This window comes from Zea mays, chromosome 5, assembly GCF_902167145.1.
Source record: "Zea mays cultivar B73 chromosome 5, Zm-B73-REFERENCE-NAM-5.0, whole genome shotgun sequence".
Classification (NCBI taxonomy): Eukaryota; Viridiplantae; Streptophyta; class Magnoliopsida; order Poales; family Poaceae; genus Zea; species Zea mays.
The window spans coordinates 219,889,753-219,912,432 of NC_050100.1; the positions used below are offsets into that span (position 1 = coordinate 219,889,753).

At 44.0% G+C, this 22,680-nt stretch overlaps 1 protein-coding gene across 2 annotated transcripts; it reads right to left on the minus strand.

Annotated features, from left to right (window-relative positions):
* Window positions 1–1,107: 1,107 nt before the first annotated feature.
* On the minus strand, window positions 1,108–19,078 carry LOC100857078 (kinesin-like protein KIN-7D, chloroplastic). 2 transcript variants are annotated; one of them, XM_008646024.4, is made up of 23 exons: window positions 18,504–19,078; window positions 18,310–18,407; window positions 17,339–17,428; window positions 17,016–17,068; window positions 16,405–16,470; window positions 16,243–16,296; window positions 16,042–16,101; window positions 15,546–15,624; window positions 11,484–11,551; window positions 10,894–10,956; window positions 10,626–10,730; window positions 9,891–9,995; window positions 9,704–9,811; window positions 9,452–9,598; window positions 9,002–9,184; window positions 8,674–8,829; window positions 8,327–8,545; window positions 7,781–7,921; window positions 7,568–7,693; window positions 7,420–7,470; window positions 4,171–4,218; window positions 3,897–4,085; window positions 1,108–2,027 (listed from the first exon to the last, which is right to left on the minus strand). In XM_008646024.4, the coding sequence occupies exons 1-23, from the start codon at window positions 18,755–18,757 to the stop codon at window positions 1,506–1,508; spliced, it is 2,985 nt and encodes a 994-aa protein (XP_008644246.1). In that variant the 5' UTR covers window positions 18,758–19,078; the 3' UTR covers window positions 1,108–1,505. The 2 variants fall into 2 exon arrangements, with proteins under 2 accessions (XP_008644246.1, XP_008644245.1); XM_008646023.4 differs by having other exon boundaries at window positions 1,108–2,063.
* Window positions 19,079–22,680: the final 3,602 nt, after the last annotated feature.

A 22,680-nucleotide genomic window follows, 5' to 3' on the forward strand; every position in this document is an offset into this window, starting at 1 on the left:
CGATATATAGTCCTTTTTTAAATTAGATAGTTATTCAAACGCGACTGTTTTTATATTTTCAGTGTATTATATATTTACAATATATATCCTTTATGTAACACGAACACACATGCGTTAGGATGGTAGATGCCGAACGTTTGCTTCCTACTCACCACCATTGGGCACACATGCACACACGTGGGAGAATTCAAATTTGTTGGGCACGCAACGCGCACGCGGGATAGGAGGACGACACACAACGAAATTCATGATTTGTACATAGTTTTAGCTTGTTTACCATTTAAACATTGGGGGCAAAGAGAGGCGAACGAAAGAAAAGGAGTAACAAACGAGCGAACATATCTGGTGCATATGAGACTTTGGTACACATAGGGTGCATATGAACTAACAAAGTTCACAAAAAAATCTGAAAGAAAACCATACATATTCTTTACATCCTGCTCCAATTATATACAAAATTTAAAGTTCAAATCCGTTATACTCTAGTTGTAATAAAAAGAGAACATTTTAGCCGATTTTATGATTTAAACTTGCTAGAAATTTTATCATTTTTATGAGAGCTATAGTATAATGAAATTGAACTTAAAATTTTGTATCCAATTGGAGTAAGATGGAAAAATGTATGATTTTTTAAGATTTTTTGTTAACTTTGTTAGTTCATATGCACTATATATGCACCAAAGTCTCATGTGCACGAATGTTCCCAACGAACAAAGAAAGAAACCACTGCTTTATAGCCTGTTTGGTTCAGCTTTTTTCTGACCAGCTTTTATGAGAATCTGACTGTGGAAGAATCTGAGTATCATTACGATTACGTGCGGAGGAAGATAAAGTTATTCATAAGGCTTAGGATCTAGAAAGTGGCAGATTACTACTATTGCAACGACCCAACCTATTATGTGTTTATGTTGATTTTGAATGATTTTTACCCAAACAAATTTTATAAAAGCTGGTTAAAAATTGAGCATTTGAGAGTCCGTGGCAGCTTTTGGTGCCAGAAGCTGCAAAAAACCGAAACAAACGGGGGTACTTCATTCGCTTTTGTTATCAATGGCATTGCATGGTCACATAAGAAGATGCATAAAAGTAACGGCGGGCAGGCAGGGAGGCATACAATAAGCAGTATTGAAGATGTTGAAAACGAAAGTGTTCTAATACAATGTAGCTCACACTTCAGGGCATATTCACATTTGTTATCCTGAGCAGGATGGGCAGGCTAATACATGTTAGATATTTGAGTGGGCATCAGAAACCCGTCAGATTTCCAAACACTTGCTCACTGTTTCTTCAAATCCAGATTATGTGCCTGAAGAACCCAAAATGCCGCTCTAGCATCCATCGAAAGCTCTAGGCACAGTCAGGCAAGGCACTACTGGCATATTTAACACGCGGAGAATATACAGAATGAGACACTAATTCATGCTAAGAGAAAAAACGAATACCAAAACCTTACATACAGAAAACCCACACGCAAGCCAAGCCGATAGATATCTAAACTGAAGAGGTCACGAGCCATCATGTTTGGCCTCCAGATCCTCATGGTCATAACCCTGGGACTTCTTCAGTTTTGCTACTAGAACCCACATGTTGGCAAGCTCACTTTCCAGGAAGGCTTCCTTCTGCTTTGACTCCTCGACTTTCCTTTGGAGCTCTGCTTCCTTTTGCTCCTTCTCCATAAGCAATGCCTCTAGAGCCTTTTCCCTTTCATGGCTTGCATTCGTGTCTCGTCTGCTAGCTGGTTCTCGCCTACTCATGCTTTCCCTCCTAGTACCTCTTGGTCCATTGTTGAATCTGCGTGGAGCTGGAGTTGGACTTCTCAGCGATGACAACTCGGTCGCAAGCTTCTCATTTTGGTTCATCAGTTTGGTCACTTCTTCTGACAATGCCTTCAATTCGACACCAGCAGCTGAAGCCAATCCTTTTGCATATGTACTTTCCTCCAGTAGCTTTTGATTGCGATCCTCAAGTTGAGCTTTGATTTCCATGAGTTCAGACACCTTTTGCTTCAGCTCATTGATTTCAACGGACTGAAGACCATAGTGCCAATAAGATGGAAAAGTTAGCTACAAAAAAACGAAAATATAAAAATGCTACTCCCTCCATTTTGACGTTTATGACAAGTTAATTATTTCACATTTAACTAATTAATTAGCTTGACCTTCACGTCCTATACTTACAAACTAGGGGATAAACACTGCAACATAGAATGCAAAATTCATACGATATTAGGCCTATTTAAACGTCACAATGCGAAGGGGCCTCTAACGTAATGGTTAAGACTTCCGAGTAGCACCTCCAGGTGTCCTGGGTTCGATCCCCCTCGGGAATGAACTTCTGGCCTGGTTAAAAAATCCCCTCGCTGTGCTCCCAGGTTACGTCCTGCGTGCCACCCTCTGGCTGGCCATTGCAGAGTGAGCGGTGATGGCCCGCTAGTGATGGGGGGAGAGGGTTCGAGGATTTTCTCGGCTAGAACCATGTTTCGGTTTCTTCTTAATATAATACCGGGAGAACGGTCTTTTCCTCCTCCGGTGAGTTTTTTATTTAAACATCACAGTTACTATACTAGTAACACGGTAACACCAAAGGTGTTTTCAAAATCTACTATTTGCAAACATGGTAATTGTTTCACTGAAGTGTATGGCCACAAAAATATGGATGAAATACTGCCTATCTCAACAAATTCACGATACGAGCCAACAGAAATTTCCAGTGAAAAAGTGTTTTGCTTCTGTTTTACACCTTAAATAAAATCCTAGTTTTTATAAGCGTGCAGTCACTAAAACTAACAGCAGTGCCCATGGAAGTTCGCATATTTAGTGCTAACAAGTTTTTAGTGTTTATGATTAATATGTTGAAGTGTATAAGTGGATTGACTAGCTTCTCCTAACAGCTTAATCTTTTAAATTGAATTGGTTAGTGTTGTTAAAGTGTATAAGTGGATTTACTAAGTTGCATGCACCAACCAATTCAATCCAAAAGCTTAAGCTGATGGAAAGAGATGGACAATTCACTTATATTATAGTCTAACACTCCCCCTTATATCGAGCCTTTTTTGGGTCTCTGACATGTAATATAGGAGCGAGCAACAATTTTTTATTTAATTTTGCTAACCAGGATTCGAACTCGAGACATGTGGCTTTGATACCATATTAAGTTACATGCACCAACCAATTCAATCCAAAAGCTTAAGCGGATAGGAAAATATTGACAATTCACTTATATTATATTCTAACAGGATTGGCTACCTTCTCTCATCAGCTTAATCTTTTGGGTTGAACAGGTTAGCACGTCCACTCTAACATGGTATCAAAGTCAGACGTCTTGAGTTCGAATCCTGGCAGAGGCTTTATTTGTACATCCACCCATTCATTTCCATGTTTGCACCTTTCTCTCTGGCTGCATGTGGGTGGGGATGTTGAAGTGTATAAGTGGATTGACTACCTTCTCTCATCAGCTTAAGCTTTTGGGTTGAACTGGTTAGCGCGTCCACTCTAACAAGTGTGTCCACTCTAACACGGTATCAAAGCTAGAGATCTCGAGTTCGAATCCTGGCAGAGACTTTATTTGTGCCTCCACCCCTTTATTTCCACGTTTATGCCTTTCTCTCCGTCTGCACGTGAGTGGGAATGTTGAAGTGTATAAGTGGATTGCCTACCTTCTCCTAAGTCCTAAAATGTTAAGCTTTTGGATTGAATTGGTTAGTATGTCCACTCTAACATAATAATCTTTAGTTACATGTATACTTTGAATAGTGAGTATTAATGAAGCCATAATATGACCCAACCACAAATACGATGGCTAACTGCAAAATCTGTTTTTAGCGTACAGATCTTAATTCCTTGGGTCCAGTTATTAAGATAGTGGAGATAGTGGATGCTAGGGTACAGAAAGCAAACCTGCTGTTTTTGCTGTGGTTCAGAAGAGATCTCTCTTGGAACATCTTGATCAACAAGGTGTTCAACTTCATGGTTAACTCTATTATTATGTATCATGCTATTTGACACCAAATCCTTAGCTTCAAGAGCTTGGGACAGCTGTTCTTTGAGATGAGTAACTTCAGCATGCAATTCCATGCATTCAGTTATCTGATAGCATAAGTAATTCAAAGAAGTGTCATAAATTGAACATAGTCATATCAACATTCATCTGAAACAATCTCCCATGTCTAACCTTCTCATTCAGCTGATCTTGTATCACTCTATTATCTGCAGCCTTCACCTGCAATAAGAAATGTTGAATGATAACCAAACACCTATAGAATAAAACGACTGTCAGGACCTAAGGAGGCCCACAGAGGGGCTGCGGTAGCAGCAGCCATGGGCCCTAAGGGGGATTAGATAAGGATAGTTAGAGATAAGATTAGAAGATTAGTTGAGATTATTTAGGAGATTAGTTGAGATTATCTAGGAAGGTTATCAGTTAGTAGTTTGTTGAGAGTTTTTAGGAGATAAGGATCTCTAGCCAGATAGGGGCAGCCAACCGGTCTATTTATGTAATCAATGGATGAGAAATAAAGGAGGCAAGAATTAGAAGGGAACCCCCCCCCCTCTTGCTCGGCCGTGGGAAGGGACCCCCGGCCGGCGTCCTGTGAACAGTAACCGCGAGTACTGTTCACATATGAACAGTACCGCACCACCTCCACCAGCAGCCCCAACCATCGAATTCCCTCTCCAATCCCTCACCGATCTAGCGACCATAACATCTGGTATCAGAGAGCTTGGGTTTCGATCTGATCCCATGGCTTCTGCTGCCAATTTCGCGGCGTCATCCTGGCAATCGGCGTCCCCATCTCCATGGACAACGCCGCATGTCACCTTCGTCACGCCGTCCTGGCAACCGACGTCCCCATCTCCATGGGCTGCGCCGCATGCCACCTTCGTCACGCCATCCTGGCAACCGGCGTCCCTATCTCCATGGGCAGCATCACCTGCCAATTTTGTCACCACATCCTGGACGCCGGCGTGCCCATCCCCAGGGACAACGCCAAATTTCATCACATCATCTTCGTTGACGGCGTCTCCGTCCCCATGGGCGACGCCACTAGGGGCAGCCACGACTCAGCAATCACCAGCTCCATCGATGGGAGATTTGTGGACCAACATAAGGGCTGATCTCACAAAGATGCAAGGGCTGCTGCAAATCAAGGCAACAGTGCAACATGAGCAACACCAGCTAGCGCTGTCCGCACGGCTCCGGACGTCGGCGGCTGTGGGCATACAAGCTGCTGCTCGTGGCTTCCTTGCACGACAGAAAGTGCGGGAGATGCGCCGCAGATGCTCAAGGCAGCCTTGGTGACGGTTGACCTCGGCACACGTCGACGCGACCTCACCTTGTCGGACGGCTATCAGCAGTGGCACCAGGCCGCTATCTCGAAGTGCGAGCATGACACGTGTCCCACGGGCGACGAACTTCAACTCTACGGCAGCGGCGGTAGGGAAGACACTCACCTCGTCATCAACAAGGGCACACTATTTAGCGCCACCACATTCCGCTACCGGCCGCCACGAGGGCGCCTCCGCTGGTTATTGTTGCGACCTATTCTAGGTGCCCATCCATGTGCTCCCCTTTCGTGCAGATGGCGTCCATGGGATCCAGGTGGCTGCACACGTGCGTGTTCGTCTTATCTTATGGGGTAAAAAAAATCAGATTCGGAATAATAAGATAAGCCGAGATGTAAAAGGCTTGTCTTCTAGGTGTTTGGTTTTGGGTCAAGTAGACTCGGTCTTTGAGCACCCGTTATGCGGCAGCTCGAGGGCGAGCTGCTTGTCCAGGAGGGGTGTAGTGTCAGGACCTAAGGAGGCCCACAGAGGGGCTGCGGTAGCAGCAGCCATGGGCCCTATAAGGATAGTTAGAGATAAGATTAGAAGATTAGTTGAGATTATTTAGGAGATTAGTTGAGATTATCTAGGAATGTTATCAGTTAGTAGTTTGTTGAGAGTTTTTAGGAGATAAGGATCTCTAGCTAGATAGGGGCAGCCAACCGGCCTATTTATGTAATCAATGGTTGAGAAATAAAGGAGGCAAGAATTAGAAGGGAAACCCCCCTCTTGCTCGGCCGTGGGCAGAGACCCCTGGACGGCGTCCTGTGAACAGTAACCGCGAGTACTGTTCACGTATGAACAGTATCGCACCACCTCCACCAGCAGCCCCAACCATCGAATTCCCTCTCCAATCCCTCACCGATCTAGCGACCATAACAACGACCAAGAAATATAATTGGATTAATGCAAATCAAAGTTTTTTACAATAAAATGAAATGAAAAAAGAGTAAGTAATGGGGACTCCGTTGAGATCAACTTGAAAATCATACTATTTTTCAAATTTGAGAAGGCGACCATAGTGATGAAAATTTGAGTGTCTTGTGTCAATGAAATGTCAGATATGCAAGCATGAAACATAAACACAGTGACGAAATTTCTTCACAAATCTTAAATTGCTTATGGCATGTCATCAATGTATGAGATGTGATCGATGGACACTAGAGTTGTGGTGGGACACTCTAGAATCTAAAGGTTTTAGACTCAAACACTCAGTAGAACTAAAACAAAATATACGAGATTTGATTTTGGCACTACATGTGAGAAAGTAGACGTTAGTTTGGAAGGTCATGTAGTGCCTAGGAAGGACACCTACAGGTATTTAGGATAAGGTTATAGAGAGACGGAGATATTAATGAAGATGTTAGCCATAATATTAAAGCAGGGTGGGTGAAGTGGCGTGACTGGCGTCAAGCATCTAGTGTTCTATATGACAAGAGGTTACCACATAACATAAGTCAAAGGGCAAGTTTTATAGGACGGCAATTAGACCCGCTATGTTGTATGGTGCAGAATGTTGGCCTATAAAAAGGCATGTTCAACAGATAAGTGTTGCGGAAAAACGTATGTTGCATTAGATTTGTGACCATACAAGAAAGTATCGAGTCCGAAATAATGATACGCATTGATAGGCTAGGGATAGCATCAATTGAAGAAAAGCTTATCCAACATCGATTGAGATAGTTTAGACATATCCAACGGAGACCTCTGGAGGTGCAAGTACGTAGAGGGATCCTAAAGCGCAACAGCAATGAGAAGAGAGGAAGATAAAGTCTGAAATTGACATGGGAAGAGACATTAAAAGAAGACTTGAAATGATAGGAAATACCCAAAGATTTAGCCTTCAATAGGAGTGCATGGAAAACAACTATCCATGTGTCTAAACCTTCACTTGTGGGTTCTATTGGGTTTTTAACTCTAGCATACCCCAACTTGCTTGGGATAAAAGTCTTAGTTGTTGTTGCTGCTGCATCATGTCATCAATGTCTCAAAAAGGTGTTAACTATTGAATCTAAATTGATATGCATTTTTCCTGCTTGTGACCTAATGCATCGATTTCAGTCCAAAGAGTAGTTGAGCAAGGCAGACTTTATATCAATACCTCAAGTTCTAAAGATTTCTCATTGAGCTGCTCAAGTAGTTCATGATAAGACTGCAAAAATCAATAAGAAGTTAAGAACCATCCAACTGTTAAACAGAAATGCTCAGTAAAGAGATAGCACGAAACCAAAACAAATATAGAACATTACCGGTGAATGCTCTAACGTATCGACCTTTCCTTGAGTTCCTAATGTTGCATGAGCTATCTCTCTCTCCAAAGATGCTATCTGTTGCTGCTTCCCCTTAATTTCATCGGTCTTCTTCTTCATTTCCATCTTTGAATACCATAAATGGTAAAAGGTTACAATACCAAAGAAAGCTTGTAAAAGCACGCAGCACTAGCTAAGACCGTAAGAGAGTACCTGAATCTTCTCGTTCTTTGGGCTTCTTCCAGCTTCCTCTGTGAGGCGCTTAAGAGCACTTGTATTAAACGCAACCTCCCCTGACAAAATTTTCAACTGTTCTCTCAACAAATCAACATGGTCCATCGTTTTTCCACTGGCCTGGTACCCCATCACATATTACAGCATGTCAGTAAAGAAATCTATTGAAACCAAAATAGAAGAAATGCATATATATATATATATATATATATATATATATATATATATATATATATATATATATATATATATATATATATATATATATCTGATCTCATTGGATCCTGAACAAGGCAACACTGTCGCAATGTTAGTATAGCTATAGAGAACAGTAAATACTATGGTAGTAAAAAATCATCCTGGCAAATGTGGCATAAATTTAGAACAGTAATTGAGAAATCGCAATAGTTGGATTTTCCAAGACAACTATACTTCTGAACATCTTTTTTCTTCTCTAAACTCACTAGTGATACAGCAATTCTTATTCTTGGAACTGCTATGTATCATCCGATTAAAGAAACATACCGAAAGAGTTTCTTCGCCGTGAATGCTGCCAGAAGGAAATTCCCCATGACCAATGCTAAACAGATCAGATGATACATTCTCACCAGCTAATGAATTTGATATTCTTGGTTCAGCAGGAAAGTTGACGCTTTCCCCAATAGGTGTTGAAGGAGCGGTTGATTTAGTCAAACTGGACTTATCACCTTCTGAACTTGTCAGAATAGAAGCTCCATCACGTTTCTGAAAATCAGTGTAGCACATGTATTGATTATTTCTTAATTTAAAACCAAGACTGGAGCAGCCAAAAAGTTGTGTCTATGGAGTATTGGCATGCACACAAACAGCAATGTAGTGCAAAGCTGGCATACCCGAAGTTTGAACCAGTTAAGAAGTCCCTTCCTATTCTTTTTTTCTTCCTTTGAAGAATCTTCAAGTGATACACCAAACCCTTCGACAGGAAGAAGTAATTCATTGCTTTCATTGTCTATCATTATATCTCGTCTTCTATACGGAAGGTATGCCAGCTGCAAAATTAGCAAGCAAACTTTAGCAACTCTATGTTTTATACAGAAACACTGGTAAGGGTTTCAGATTCGTCCATCTATTCCCAAAAGGCATGGACAGAGAAAATTAATACAGCAATTAGTTGAATGATCCCCATCATAATTTCGTGAGTAAGTATATATATAGACAAACCTCCTCTTCCCCAAAAGAATGTCTTCGTCTTGGTCCAGGATGTGGAGAAAATCTAGAAGCCGGGGTCGCCTTAGTAGAAACCAGTATAAGTTTTGTTAAACGCTGGATCCTTGCAAGCAAAGCAGCTTTAGCTTCCTCCTCTTGTTCCAGCCGAGACTGCAGCTTGACGTTACCATCCTCTAGCTTTTCATATGTCGGAAAAACAATTGTTAGAAGAACACAAGATCATGCTGACAAAACACACATGTGGCATTATATGATTCTTAATCTATACTATGTCTACATCACTTAGAGAGTTAAAAAAGGCATAAGGCTATCTGAACAAAAATTCACTAAAAACACTCCAGTTAATAACATAAAATATATAGTAAAATGTCCCCCAAAAAGAAATAAGTGTGCCCAGAATAGTGCCAAAAGCATATGTTAAACTGAAATAAAATAACATAGCACCTTTTGCTTCCAAAGGATAATATTATCTTCCTCGGTATCTTTCAAGGGTGTGCCAGTAATAATACCCATTTTCAGCTGTTCTAGCTCTTCCTTTAATCTCCGAATCTCAGTTTGATACTTCTTTATTAGAGATTTCTCATCTATAATCTGCAAAACAGAAAAAACAGATGAAGGGGCATATGTATCAGAAATAACTGGCATCAGGAATAAAATACAACCTAATAATAATTAGCAAGTAAATGTCAGGCCTACTTTGTTTTGAGATGCTTGGATCTCAATGCACTTCGCACGGTGGGCAAATTTTAGTGTATTATGGGTCTCTTCAGAATTACTTGACGCTGGTGTCAATGTGCAAATCAGCTGAGAAAGAAAAATAACAGTTATGAAAATAACCTGATAGCAATAGTGATTAGTATCTGCCATGCCATGAGTAACTTACTGAAACACGTCCTTGACCACTGAGGGATGACTGAAGTAGTCGTGTTAATTTTGAATCTCGATATGGAATATGTGTAGCCTTTCCATCAGTCAGCTTTGATATCACCTGAAATGGGGAAAACATGAGCTAGAGCTGACATGCAAAATAAAAAGAGAATTGCTTAACCAGATTTTTGAAGGTAGAAGGGATAATAGGCAATCTTCTTTCATCAAAGTTGATTGAAAAAACATTTGCCCATGGAGTTAATATTTACCACAGAAACATGGAATATACTGAATCAACACTGCCATCAAAGTAAATAAACAATGTCACACATCCATATGGAGGGCACCAATATCTTAGGGCTGGTTACAAAATCTCCCTCGCTGGCAACCCATGAAATAGTGGAAGTATGCTGTCCTATGTTAATGATGGCAAGCAACCCGTGTGAGCGTCTGGGTAGTGAGAGCACCAAAAATAGGTGATGTGGCCGCTGGCCTAAGTTACAGTGTGGATCCATATTGTCTACACTGTCTGGGTTGTGGGTTCAGAGTTCTCAGCCAGTAGAAGGGTGAGACTTTCTTCCAAACAACACCATGCCGCCCCCTCCCCCCTTTACATTTTAGATTTTTCCATCTGAATTGAACTCATGAAAAATGAAGTCAATCTATGACATGTTGGACCATGATTGGTAGAATGGATAACAAAATATTGTGATACACAACTAAAATGAGGTGTATTATTAATGAGTCCTACCGTTCCAAGAGTAAGCAAGCTTTTGTTGATATAAGATCCTTCTTTCCGCCGTACTCCAGTTGTTTCCGCCCTTGAGCTCTCTGAACCTGCCAGATCGATGAGGTTCTGCAAATGAGTGGCACAATTAAAGAATCAATTTATGCTCTGGCTGCAAGTATCAAGAGATGCTGGATACAAAAGAAAAGCAAATGCACAAATTTACACTAGCATATGTAACTACATGCTAAGGTGGTCATCAACAGTAACGAACAGCAGGAGAGAAACCCACCAGCTGTGAGAAAGTGACAGCTTCCCCTTCATTAGACTCACCACAAGGGCTGCTCTCTATAGTCTGTCACATAATAAAATCAATCAATACGCATCAAGTTGAGCTCTTCCAGTTGAAGCATGCTATGTAGACAATTGATTATTGAGTTGCATACATCGATCAGTTTAACTCAAAAGATTAAACCAATGGGGAAAGGTGGATAATTCACTTATACTCCCCCTCACATGCAGGTGCCCTCAAACCTCAAACGTGGAAACATGAGTGAGTAAGAATTAATTTATTTAATTATGAAAGTCAAGATTTGGCCAATTGTTTTATTTAATTGCGATAGCCAGGATTTGACCGATTATTTTATCTTATTGCAATAGCCAAGATTTGAACTCAAGACATCTGGCTCTCATACCATATTAAGTTCATGCAGCAACCATTTCAACTCAGAAAACTAAGTTGATGGCGAAAATAGGCAGTTCACTTATACTTCAACATTAATGACTTGCAATGCCGATGCAAAACCAAATATGAGATCTTTGTTGTTCTTCAAATAGCGGATAGACAAAAACTATTATGCACATATTGTGCTGTGTCATTACCAATGTGAAAATGGTATGACTTCTGCTACTCAATAGATTGAAGTTGGTAGACCCAACATGCCTATGCTCTGCAATCAGAATGGAAACAATAAATCAGTAAATAGTAAATATATGCTGACAAAACATAACTCAGTGAAACAAAATAATAGAATGGTAGCAAGTTAAGAGCTACAGGCACTACATTTGCAAGATTAGCTACCTACCATCAGTATTTGAAGTTTAGAGATTAATTCAAACTTGGAAATGCATAAGGATAAGTAGTAGCATAATTATTTCTTTTCAGATTTATTCTATGCATTAAGGGTAATTGCCCTTAAAGCCTTAATTTAGAATTTAGAGATAAGTTACTTAGGAGTCAAGTCAAATCGTACTTATTAGAGGGATGACATTGCAAGAAACCTATGACACTATATAATCCACCAGTTTAAACTTTACAAAACCCACCCAACCAAATCACCCCACACCCATAACCTTCCGTAAATCCACCAAATGAATTGCACCCACACATAACACACCTCAAAACCAAGGGTTCAGATCGCTGGATAACCTTCCTCTCTCTTACTCACTCAAATCCAATGGTCGGTGTTATTTGGATCATCATACCTCCCTCATCCCTCACCTGCCACTGCCTCCCCCTGCGACCTAGCCGCCCCCTCCCCCTCTCCAGGACCATAGCGTTAGCATGGATATTAGACTAGTAATGAGTAATGACTAGTCCATCTTGTGACACCGCCTGCACCCATGCTACCACTATGGTCCAACTCCACATACACTCTAATTCCGCCGTACTCCAACAAACCTATTTAGTTTGGTGGTCTCGACATTCCCAACCTCCAAATTATGGGCTGGTCACTGCGAATTAGATGGCTATGGCTGGGCAAATTTGGTGCTTCTCGGCCTTGGGCAGGACTGCCAATTCAAGTCTCACAAAAGGAGACAGCTTTCTTCCATATGGCAGTTGAAACTCATGTTGGTAATGGAGAGAATACTTTGTTTTGGAGGGACAGATGGCTGTGAGGAGAGTCCATGCAGGAATTTGCTCCCAATCTTTCAAAAATCATTCCTGGAAGAATTAGTAAGAAGAGAACAGTTGCCCAAGGCCTTTTGGGCAGGAAGTGGGTGTCTAATAGGTGGGGGGGGGGGGGGGGGGGGGGGGCACTCACTGTCGAGGTGATTCTAAAGTACCTTCTTTTATAGGATATTCTAGATGATTTTGTGCTTCAACCCGAGATTGCTGATAAGCATAGCTGGAGGCTTGATGGGTCTGGTACTCAAGCCAATCAGCGTATAATGCCTTTTTCCAGAGATCTATAAGATTTTCCCCATGGAAAAAGATTTGGAAAAGCTAGGCTTCACCCCCAATGCAGGTTCTTTATGTGGTTGGTGATCAAAAATAGATGTTAAGCAGCTGATAGTCTTGCAAAAAGGGGTCTTCATCATCGTAAGGCGTGCCCCTCTTTGTGATCAAGAAGTCAAGAAGAAACCATCCAACATCTACTTCGTTCTTGTGTCTTTGCTAGACAAGTCTGGGCTTATATTTTCAACATCTGGGTTTATTATCTTTGGCACCCCAACCCACAAATGGCTGTTTCTCTTCCTGGTGGAGCATGACGATCAAGGAGATTCCCAAGGCTAAAAGGAAAGAAGTGAATTCTATCATGATTCTAGTTTCTTGGGAGCTGTGGAAACATAGAAATAATTGTGTATTCAATGGGCTAAAGCCTGCAGTAGATCTGCTGCTGGCTGCTGCAGCTCATTTCCATAGAGTGCTCTATGTGGAGTGCTGCAGGAGCAAGTGGGCTCAAGGAGTTGTTACAGGTTTAAAACCTTTAGTTGATAGTTCCTTTTGTGAGCTAGGTTTTTGGTGGGTCAGGGGTGTATCCCCTTGTGTACTTCCTCTCTTTTTTATTAATATAACGCACAGTTTTCTTGCGGGTTCGAGGAAAAAACTAATAACAGTAGATTTTTTGTTTTGCTTAATTGTTGAAGGAGGTGGCGTGTGTTATAGATATGTATAGGTTGTTATATTTGTACTTATCCATTGTACTTTCTTGACTTGTACTCCAAGCCATACGACCTATATAATGAAAGGTTACCCCTCATAATGGGTGTGAGGTGTTTTCTTATTATCTACATGGTATCAGAGCCATGTTTGCCTTCTCCAAAAGTCTCTCTATGGTGTGAAGCAGGCACCTCGGGCTTGGTACCAACGGTTTGCCACGTACATACAACATCTCGGCTTCATGCCCGCCATCTCCAACACCTCACTCTTTGTTTACAAGGAGGGGATTGCATCGACTATCTACTATTGTACGTCGACGACATCGCCATCACCGCCACCTCCTCGACACTGCTTCAGACCATCATGGGCCACCTGCACTCGAAGTTTGCCATGATAGATCTTGGCACCCTGCACTACTTCATCATCTTCGTCTTGCGATCGTCCAGCGGCTTGTTTCTGTCTCAGCGACAGTACACCCAGGATCTTCAGCGTGTCGGCATGGCCGAGTGTCACTCCACCACGACTCATGTGGACACTCGTGCCAAGTTGTCTGCTTCGGATGGCGCTCCTGTGGCCGACGCCTCCCTCTACCGGAGTCTTGCCGGTGTCCTTCAGTACCTAACAATGACCCAACCAGACTTGGCGTACGTGGTTCAACAGGTTTGCCTCTTCATGCATGATCCTCACAAGCCTCATCTAGCACAGATCAAGCGGATTCTTCGCTACGTGAAGGGCACCCTCTCCCTCGGGCTCCATATCAACACCGACTCAGTTGATTCTTTCGCAACATATTCAAATGCTGATTGGGGCGGTTGTCCCGACTCCAGACGCTCCACATTTGGCTATTGTGTCTACCATGGTGACAGCTTAGTCTCCTGGTCGTCCAAACGACAAACCACTGTCTCACGCTCCAGTGGCACAGCTGAGTATCGTGTCATCGCCCATGTTGTCGTCAAATGCTGCTAGCTCCGGTAGCTTCTCTAGGAGCTCCACATCCTGATTGCCCGTACGACTATCGTTTATTGTGACAATGTGAGTGTTGACTACATGACGTCTAATCCAGTTCATCACTGGCGCACTAAGCATATCGAGATAGACATTCACTTCATCCGCGAGAAGGCCACTCTCGGCCAAGTTCGGGTCCCACATGTTCCATCTTCTCACTAGTATGCGGATATCATGATCAAATGCTTGCCTACATAGTTGTGTACTAATTTTAGGTCCAATCTTTGCGTTCAAGAGCTTACCACTACGACTGCGGGCGGGTGTTAGAAATACGTATAGGCTGCTATATTTGTACCTATCCATTGTACTTACTTGACTTGTACTCCAAGCCTTACGGCCTATATAATAAAAGGTCACCCCCCCCCCCCCCCCCACACACACACACAATGGGCGTGAGGTGTTTTCCTATTCTCTACAACGTGGTTAGAGGATGGAGGAGACCATTACATTAAGGAGCCTCTGTTCAGAACCAGAACAACGTTTAGCATATAAGCAAGTAGAAGGATAGTGAGGTGGATGGAAGAAGTGAAGGAAAGAGTGGAAGACTGACAAATCTGAACCCACTGGAAACCGGGTCACTGTTTAGAAGTCTTAAAATCAGGAGTGTTGATATATGTACAATCTGTTTGTACCACTCCGATTAAATAGCCAATCGCGTGGACGGTGACTCATATCGGCCAAATGGTCCAAACAACTTGTATTGAAATCGTACGAATTAGTTGTAACTTGTACGTGAAGTATTTCCATATAGTAGCATCTTGTTAACAGATGTTTTTTACAATGGCAGACAAGAGGCTCTTTTAGAGCGCCATTTGGCTCACCACACTACTCTGCGATTTTTCACCTTTCTAGAGTCTGTACAAAGGTATGCTCAGTCAGTTTCAGAGCTTTCCAGAAGCTTATATTTTTCAGGAACTTGAAAGGAAACTTTCCCTAACGCCATACTTTCAGTAGTTCTGTGCCGTGCTGTGAGACCATTTTTCACATGAAAGTTTAGACCTATCATGAAGATCAATTCTGAAATAGAATCGTATGAAGATATTGTTGGAAATCACCTTCGCCAGCTGCAATGAGAGACAGGGCATGTGCAGGAGATAATACTACTTCCTCCTTGATACCTTCAACAAATGTTCCCTGAGAATGTTAATGCAGACCAAGAAACTATCAGGAAACTGTGTAAAACAATGTGTTGCATCCATCATAAATGCTAGGCAACTTTTGGGGTGGATTTTAATTATTCTGCCAGTTGGAACTCTTCAGAAAAAGGATTATGTTTTCAAGGATCCCTGTTCTAGACTTCAAGGGAAGAATGTACTGTATCATTTAACCTACAAGTATACAAATTTTATGACACCACAAATCAGTATTAAGTTGAAAGACACTATGAATGTGAAACAGCAACTGGGAACCTTTGGATGGCACTACAATGCAGGTATACATTTTCAGAAAAAAGGTGACTAATCATCCACCAGAGAAATCATTTGTTTGTTAGTTTGAAAACTTAGACACTGGAAAGAGTAAGAGTAATGAAGAGAGAGCACATGTTAGCACCTGAGGATCCTCTCTAATTCGCAAATTCTGACCAGCAGGATTTAGTAGATCATTGACAACCTACAAAACCAATAAGCCCTTGATTAGAACAACTCGTTTTGTGATATAAACTCTGATTAAGAGTATGTTTATACAAAAAAAACAGAGGTACCTCCAATAACAAATATTATGATGATAACAAAAATGATTACGGTGACAAACCTCATTATAAATTTCCAAGTATGATACGCGAAGGAGAAACTCGCGATTTGGTGTCTATAAAGACAAAGAAAGCAATGGTAAGTACACAGAGCATTGCCATCAACATTTCTACGCATATTTCATCACATCATTGTACAAGATGGGTGCATATTTAAAAAATACCTCTTGTATAATGCTAAATGCATCTTTGACAGACAAAGGTATAATCCCTGGGGATCTTTGGTCTCCCTGGCTCAAAAGAACAAATGATATCAAGATACTAAGAAACATTTCAAAATATGAAGAAACAGATGAATGTGTTCAGTATTAATCTAGTCCATTATAAAAATTGTAAAATAAATGCTGCCATCAACATAATAGAAAGGACAGTTCCAAATCATATGCTTCAAAGAACATAATAGAAAGGTAAGTTGTGTTTTCTATTCTCGGACGAGACAGGAGAGCTGTGTGTCATGCTGTCATTCCATTAAGTAGAGGAAAGTTGCATATGCCCATGCATGACAGTAGTAGAATTTAGGGAGTGGAGCAATTTCATTTCTTCTCTTTATGGGGATGATACACTTGGTATAGGAATACATAAACCTTAGATAACTGTATGGGTAAGAAAACCTACTCCACCACAAGCTGCAATCACATTTTAGCTACTCACAATATTTATTTCTGAATTCATGTTGTGCACTACACAGTCCCGCAGCAATAGATTAAAAATGAGATAACTAGTGTTTTCAAGACAAAAAAAATATGAAAGCTTGAAGTACTATAAGTTTTCTCACATGCATCGTGTGTGTCTTCCCACTGCTTGTAACACCATATGCAAATATTGTACCTGCAACAGTTTGGAAGAAGCATATCAACTTTTATTTCAGAGAACTAATTAAAGATACATGTACTCAAGCAAACCAAGGAATCCATTGTTGCATTCAATGAATGAACATGACCAGATTAAACCCAATTGTAAATGTTGTAAAGATATATAGAAGATGCAGTAGCTTATACTGCAACATAAAATAAAAAAATGGAAAACAAAAAAATGCTGCCCTGATCTAAGTTATAAGATACTGAAGTAAATATAAGCACGAAAACAAAATATAATTACCATTTACTCCCTCCATGGCACCACTAACAACATGTTGAGCTGCAACATCATATACATGTCGGGTCGTAGTAGTTGGTGCAAAAACTCGATCTGGACAACAAATAATATTAGCCTGTATTCAGAACTAGAGTTAAAGAGGTGGCAAATTGGCAGCCTAACAAATTTGCATACTTTCCTGGTTCAAGCCCAGATAGTAATTTCTACTTGCTGCATGTGGCGACGCAACATGATTCTGTTAACTGACTTATATTATAGGGAAAATGTGATACCAGTGCTACAAAGTTTTGATTCATAGTTTGAAATAAACAATTTTGGGGCCCACAACTGGAAATAGCAAAACTGATTCCTACAAACAGGGAGTACAGCACAAAAAAATGTATATAGTAATTTGGAGGTCCTTATACTTAAGTGGCATTGTCCATTTCAATTGTTTTTGGAGACTATAATGACAGAACTATGTAGCACCCAGATGCCTCAAGAGCTAAAAGGTAAGTGTGAACATTAAGGTATATTTAAATATGAGAAGAACTTTTTCCCCTTAGCCTGGGTACAACCACAAATCACAATCATATGGAATATGATAAAGTATAGGAGGCCAAGGCATGTAATTCATTCCCCATTGCATATTTGCATTGGATGATAAAACAACCGTGTCACAACATGAGTTCCTCACGAATTGATCACATGTTGTACAACAGGCATTCTATTGATATCAAGAGGAAATCAAACACTTCGAGAAAACTACACGGTTGCTCAAATTTTGGGGTAATAACATTGCATGGCAGCAAACGTCACAGAGGCCAAGTTCCCCGATGAATACGGCAAGCTATTTTCAGTCTTTCCTACGAATCTATGCAGGTTGCATATGCCCGCAGTGAATCTATGCAGACATTGACCAAAATAAGGACTAAGGAGTACAAAAGTGGCAGAGTAATCCAACCACAGATGAGACGGCCAAACCGCACCCATACCGTAAGCATAGGCGACGCTGGGGTTCTGCTCACTCCGAACGACCGTGTCACCATCCGCATACCACGCGACCTCCTCCCCCTGCCGAATCTCCCGCGGGCTTCACAAGCGAAGACCAAAACGCAAATCAGTCCACATTCATGAATCCAACCGCAACCAAACTAAGCCCCGCTGCAGAAGGCAAAGCGAACTGAACCTGAGCGGGCGGAAGCGGACAGTGACGGTTACATTCTCCTTGGGCGCCGGGTCCTCGTCCAACCCGGCGAACAGCGGGGACGCGGGCCCGTCGAGCGAGAGCTCCGGCGTGAGACGCGACGAGGACGTGGTCGCGGTCGACGTCGGCGAGCCCGACTGCGGCGGCAGCTGCTGGTGGTGGTGCAGACCCTTCGGCCCCGCCGCCGCCGATGCGTGTCCCGCCTTCCGCTGCCGCGACGTTGGCCGCGACGCCATTGCCCGTACGGAGCGAGATCTAGCAGCACGAGGCACCCGCCATTGGATCCGGCCGCTTTACGCGGGTTTGTCCTAGGGCTTTTCTCCCCCCTTTCGGTTGGGTCACACGCTCGGGGGAGGGGGGCTGTCGCTTCCCCTTTTTTGCTTCCGTCGGAAGCGATGCGCTGCGCGGGGGTTGCCGCCGCTGCAAGATGTTGTGGAAGAAAAGGAAAGCTGAAACCAACTCGCCTGCTTTCCGTTTGCCAACTGGGTAGCGCCGTAGCGGAGGGAGCGAGACGGGGTGGCGAGCACACACAGGACGGCGACGCTTACGTGCGGGACCCGATGCTGACAGGTCAACACACTGGTTAATAGACGTTGACTACGGAAAGTCGATGGTTAATAGACGTTGACAGGTCAACACACTGGTTAATAGACGCTTGCCAGTTTTGCTTGCAGAAGCCTGCTAAGCGAAGTCGTTCGTCTTTGGGTGGGCGTGTTTGGAAATATGGTAGATTCAAGGCAATACTATGTATTTGAGCATACTATGATATCCCGCGCTTAGACCTGATCATGGGTCATTCGATCCGATCCAACCGAAAAAAAAAACTAGCCGATTTAACCCGATCGATGCAACGAACAGGTATAGATTATAATTTTTGACTCGCAATAATTCACGGGCTGGGTATGGACTGTGATTTTTTACCCAAAACCCGACCTGACACACCCGAAAAAACCCTAGCTGACCTGATCCGACCAATGCAACAGGCAGGTATAGACCATAATTTTTTACCCGCAATAATTCACGAGCCAGGTGAAAGCATCTAGGCCCCTAATTGGTTTTAGTGATTAATGACAACGTAATTTTCTATGTGACTAACGTGTGTTTTGCAGAGGCAAATGGTAAGTTAGGTCGCATTACAGGTAGATGTACTACAACGGTGAAAACAATCCTGGAGATAAGAACTTGAAGCGACGGCTAAAGCGACAAAACAAAAAGTGAAGGTCTTCGTATTCCGAGTGTCAAAGAGTTGCGGACACTCGTGATATAGTTAGGTATGTTATTTTGTTTTAGGCATACTATAAAGAGGGCTTGTCGATGAGTAGTTTGACCAAAAGAGTTCTAGTGTAGTGTTGGTGTATATTCACACTCATATATAGTGCTAGGTGTCACTCTAGAACATACTCATGAGTTAGAACGAAAACCGAATTGAAAATCGGCACAAAACAGAAAGTAGGGTTTCTAGCCTCGGGGTACCGGACTGTCCGGTGCACCCTCTGCTAGTGGGGCCAGCCTTGCCCAGGGAAGAGGGTTCCTGCACGCAGAAACCCGAGAGCCCGCAGTTCGAAAGATGAATTTTAGTGGCACACCGAACAGCGCACCGGAGTGTCCGGTGTGCCATCAGCCCAATGGCTAGTTGTCAGAACTAGTCGTTGGAGTCGACCGTTGGCGCACCGGACTGTCCGGTACGCCCATGCGCAGCAGATTCCTGGTAACGGCTAGTTGGTGGGTGAGGGCTATTTATACCCCCCTCCACCCACCATGTTGATTGCCTTGCTGTCCACATTTACTCATACACTTTGGTATAGCATTGCAAGCACCACAAAGCCTGGTGGGGTGATTTGAGAATCTTTATCCCGCATTTGAACCTCATTAGCGCTAGCAAGAGCCACCTAGAGCACACACCGCATGCATTAGGCTTCTCTTGGTCAAGCGAAAGTCTACGACTTGTTACTCTTGGTGATCGGCATCACCTAGACGGCTTGGTGGCATTGGGAGCTCGGTGATCACAGTGGAGATCTTGTTGGTGACCCGACTCAAGTTTGTAAGCAGTCGTGAGAGATCCACCGCGCCGGAGTGGCAAATGATCATCTCGTAGTGAGCACTTGGTTCTTACGAGGACCAGGGGGAGCGATACCCATGCGCGGGTGCTCCAACGAGGACTAGTGGAGAGTGCCGACTCTTCGATACCTCGGTAAAAATTGGAAGAGTCTTCTAAACTTTGCTTTACATTCCACACTTAATTCAAGTATTTTACATTGTGTATTTGTTTAACAAGTATTTAAAGTATTGTCTTATCATTGTTGTATTTCTAGTATTATTCACTTATTGCTAGTTGTTGGAGTGAAGTTGGGCTCTTGTTTAGGTTTTAATTATTGTTGATTTTTAGAAAAGCCCAATTCACCCCCTCTCGGGCATCGTGATCCTTTCACCGGGTATGGACCGTGATTTTTACCCAAAACTCGACCTAGCCCAGAAAATTCCAACTCGACACTAGGCACGAGCCGTGATAAATGGCCCACGACATGATCTTGACCTGACCCGAACCCGACCCAACGTTCGAACAGGTCTACCCGTGTTTGGCCTCGGGTGAGTCATGATTGTGTCTTCCGCCCGGGATGGTCTCGGACGAGTCCTGACCATGTCTCCCGCCCGAAGTTGGCCTCGGGTGAGTTGTGACTGCATCTCCCGCCCGCGCTTGGCCTTGAGTGAGTCGTGACTGCGTCTCCCACCCGTGGGTGGCCTCGGGCGGTTGGCCTCGGGTGAGTTGTGATTGCATTTCATGCTCGGGGTTATCCTCGGGCGAGTCGTGACTACGTCTCCTGCCCGATGTTGGCCTTGAGCGAGTCATTACTGCCTCTCCCACCTGAGGTTGCCTCGGGCGAGTCGTAGCCTCGCAGCCGTTGTCCTCAACGGCAGCAAGCGAGGAGGCAGTAGCGAGGTCGAGCAGATGCGCAGGGGAGGGGAAGCTAGTGGGGGCGCGATCAAGGGCGGTGCAGGATGCAGGAAGGTTGCAGTGGAGTAGGAGGAGCTCGACCTCGCAGGTTCGAGATTTTTTGCGTGACGAGGATGGGGGCGGTCGGGGGCACCAACGCCATGTCCCATGGGTGCCTCGTTGAGGAGGCGACGCCCACCGCTGTCGCTATGATGTCCTAGATTTGTCGTCGTCGCCTGGAGAACCGGGGGGTGTCGCATGCGTCCCCTCCTCCGCGGGGGCGGGGACCGCCGCCGCCATGGCCCATGGCGTCTCGTTGAGGATGCGGGCTCGATTCCTAGGGTTTAGGAGAGGGAGTTAGGTCGTCTGGTGGGGAAGAGGAGACAAACTGAGAGGAGCCGGGTGGAGACGAGGCGAGATAGAAATGGATTGGCGAGGGCGGCACGCGGAGGCGTGAATGGTGGGGCGTGGGCATGAGAATGGTGGGACGCGGAGGCGTGAACGGCGGGGCACGAGCGCGGACGGGGGCGTGAATGGTGGAGCAGAGGCGGGGAGGATGTCGGAGGCATGAATGGTGGGACGTGGGCGGGGTAGGCAGCAGTGTACAGGCGAGGGTATATGTGGATGATGAGGCTACACTTTTAATAGAGTAGTATAAATTTAGATAAACCATACGATTGAAGTCTGAGTAGTTCACCAAACCAAGTTTACCGAAGCACGTCGACCCGAAGCATGCGCGACCGATAGGACAGCTGTGCGTTGCAAGGCGCTACCGACCGATCTCCCGTCGCCATCAGCGTCGCAGTGACGCCGTGCCCCGTCCGCGACGCGCGGCGTCGCCCGGGACCCTCTGGCCTCTGGCAAGCGGGGGCGGATCCGCACTGTCCGGTCCGCGGCAGCGATAGCACGGCCCGGCGGGATCCGCGCGTCCGGTCGTTTTCCAACAGCGATGCGCCTCGGGCCGCTCCTTCCTTCCTTCCTTCCGGGACCGCAAGCCCCCGTACCACGCCAAGCGCCGAACCATGCGTCCATGCTGTACGGCGACAGCTCACTCGCGTCCGCGCGCTCGTGACCGTTGCGCGCGCGTGCGTGCGTGCGTGCGGGGCATGCCGCATCCCGCATGCTTGCGCGCAGAACGTCCCGGGAGAAGGAGAGGCCGAGGGACTAGTGACTAGTGAGTGACATCTCACTTTGGACGGACGTCGGACGTTGCAAGTGAGTGGCACT

Excerpts from the sequence above, each read along its gene's own strand:
- LOC100857078 (XM_008646023.4), bottom strand. The coding sequence starts at position 18,757 with ATGGCGTCGCGGCCAACGTCGCGGCAGCGGAAGGCGGGACACGCATCG. Across the intron at positions 17,069-17,338 it reads TGCCATGGAGGGAGTAAATG|GTACAATATTTGCATATGGT; the intron begins GTAATTATATTT and ends AAACTGTTGCAG. Across the intron at positions 16,471-17,015 it reads GGAAGACACACACGATGCAT|GGAGACCAAAGATCCCCAGG; the intron begins GTGAGAAAACTT and ends CTTTTGAGCCAG.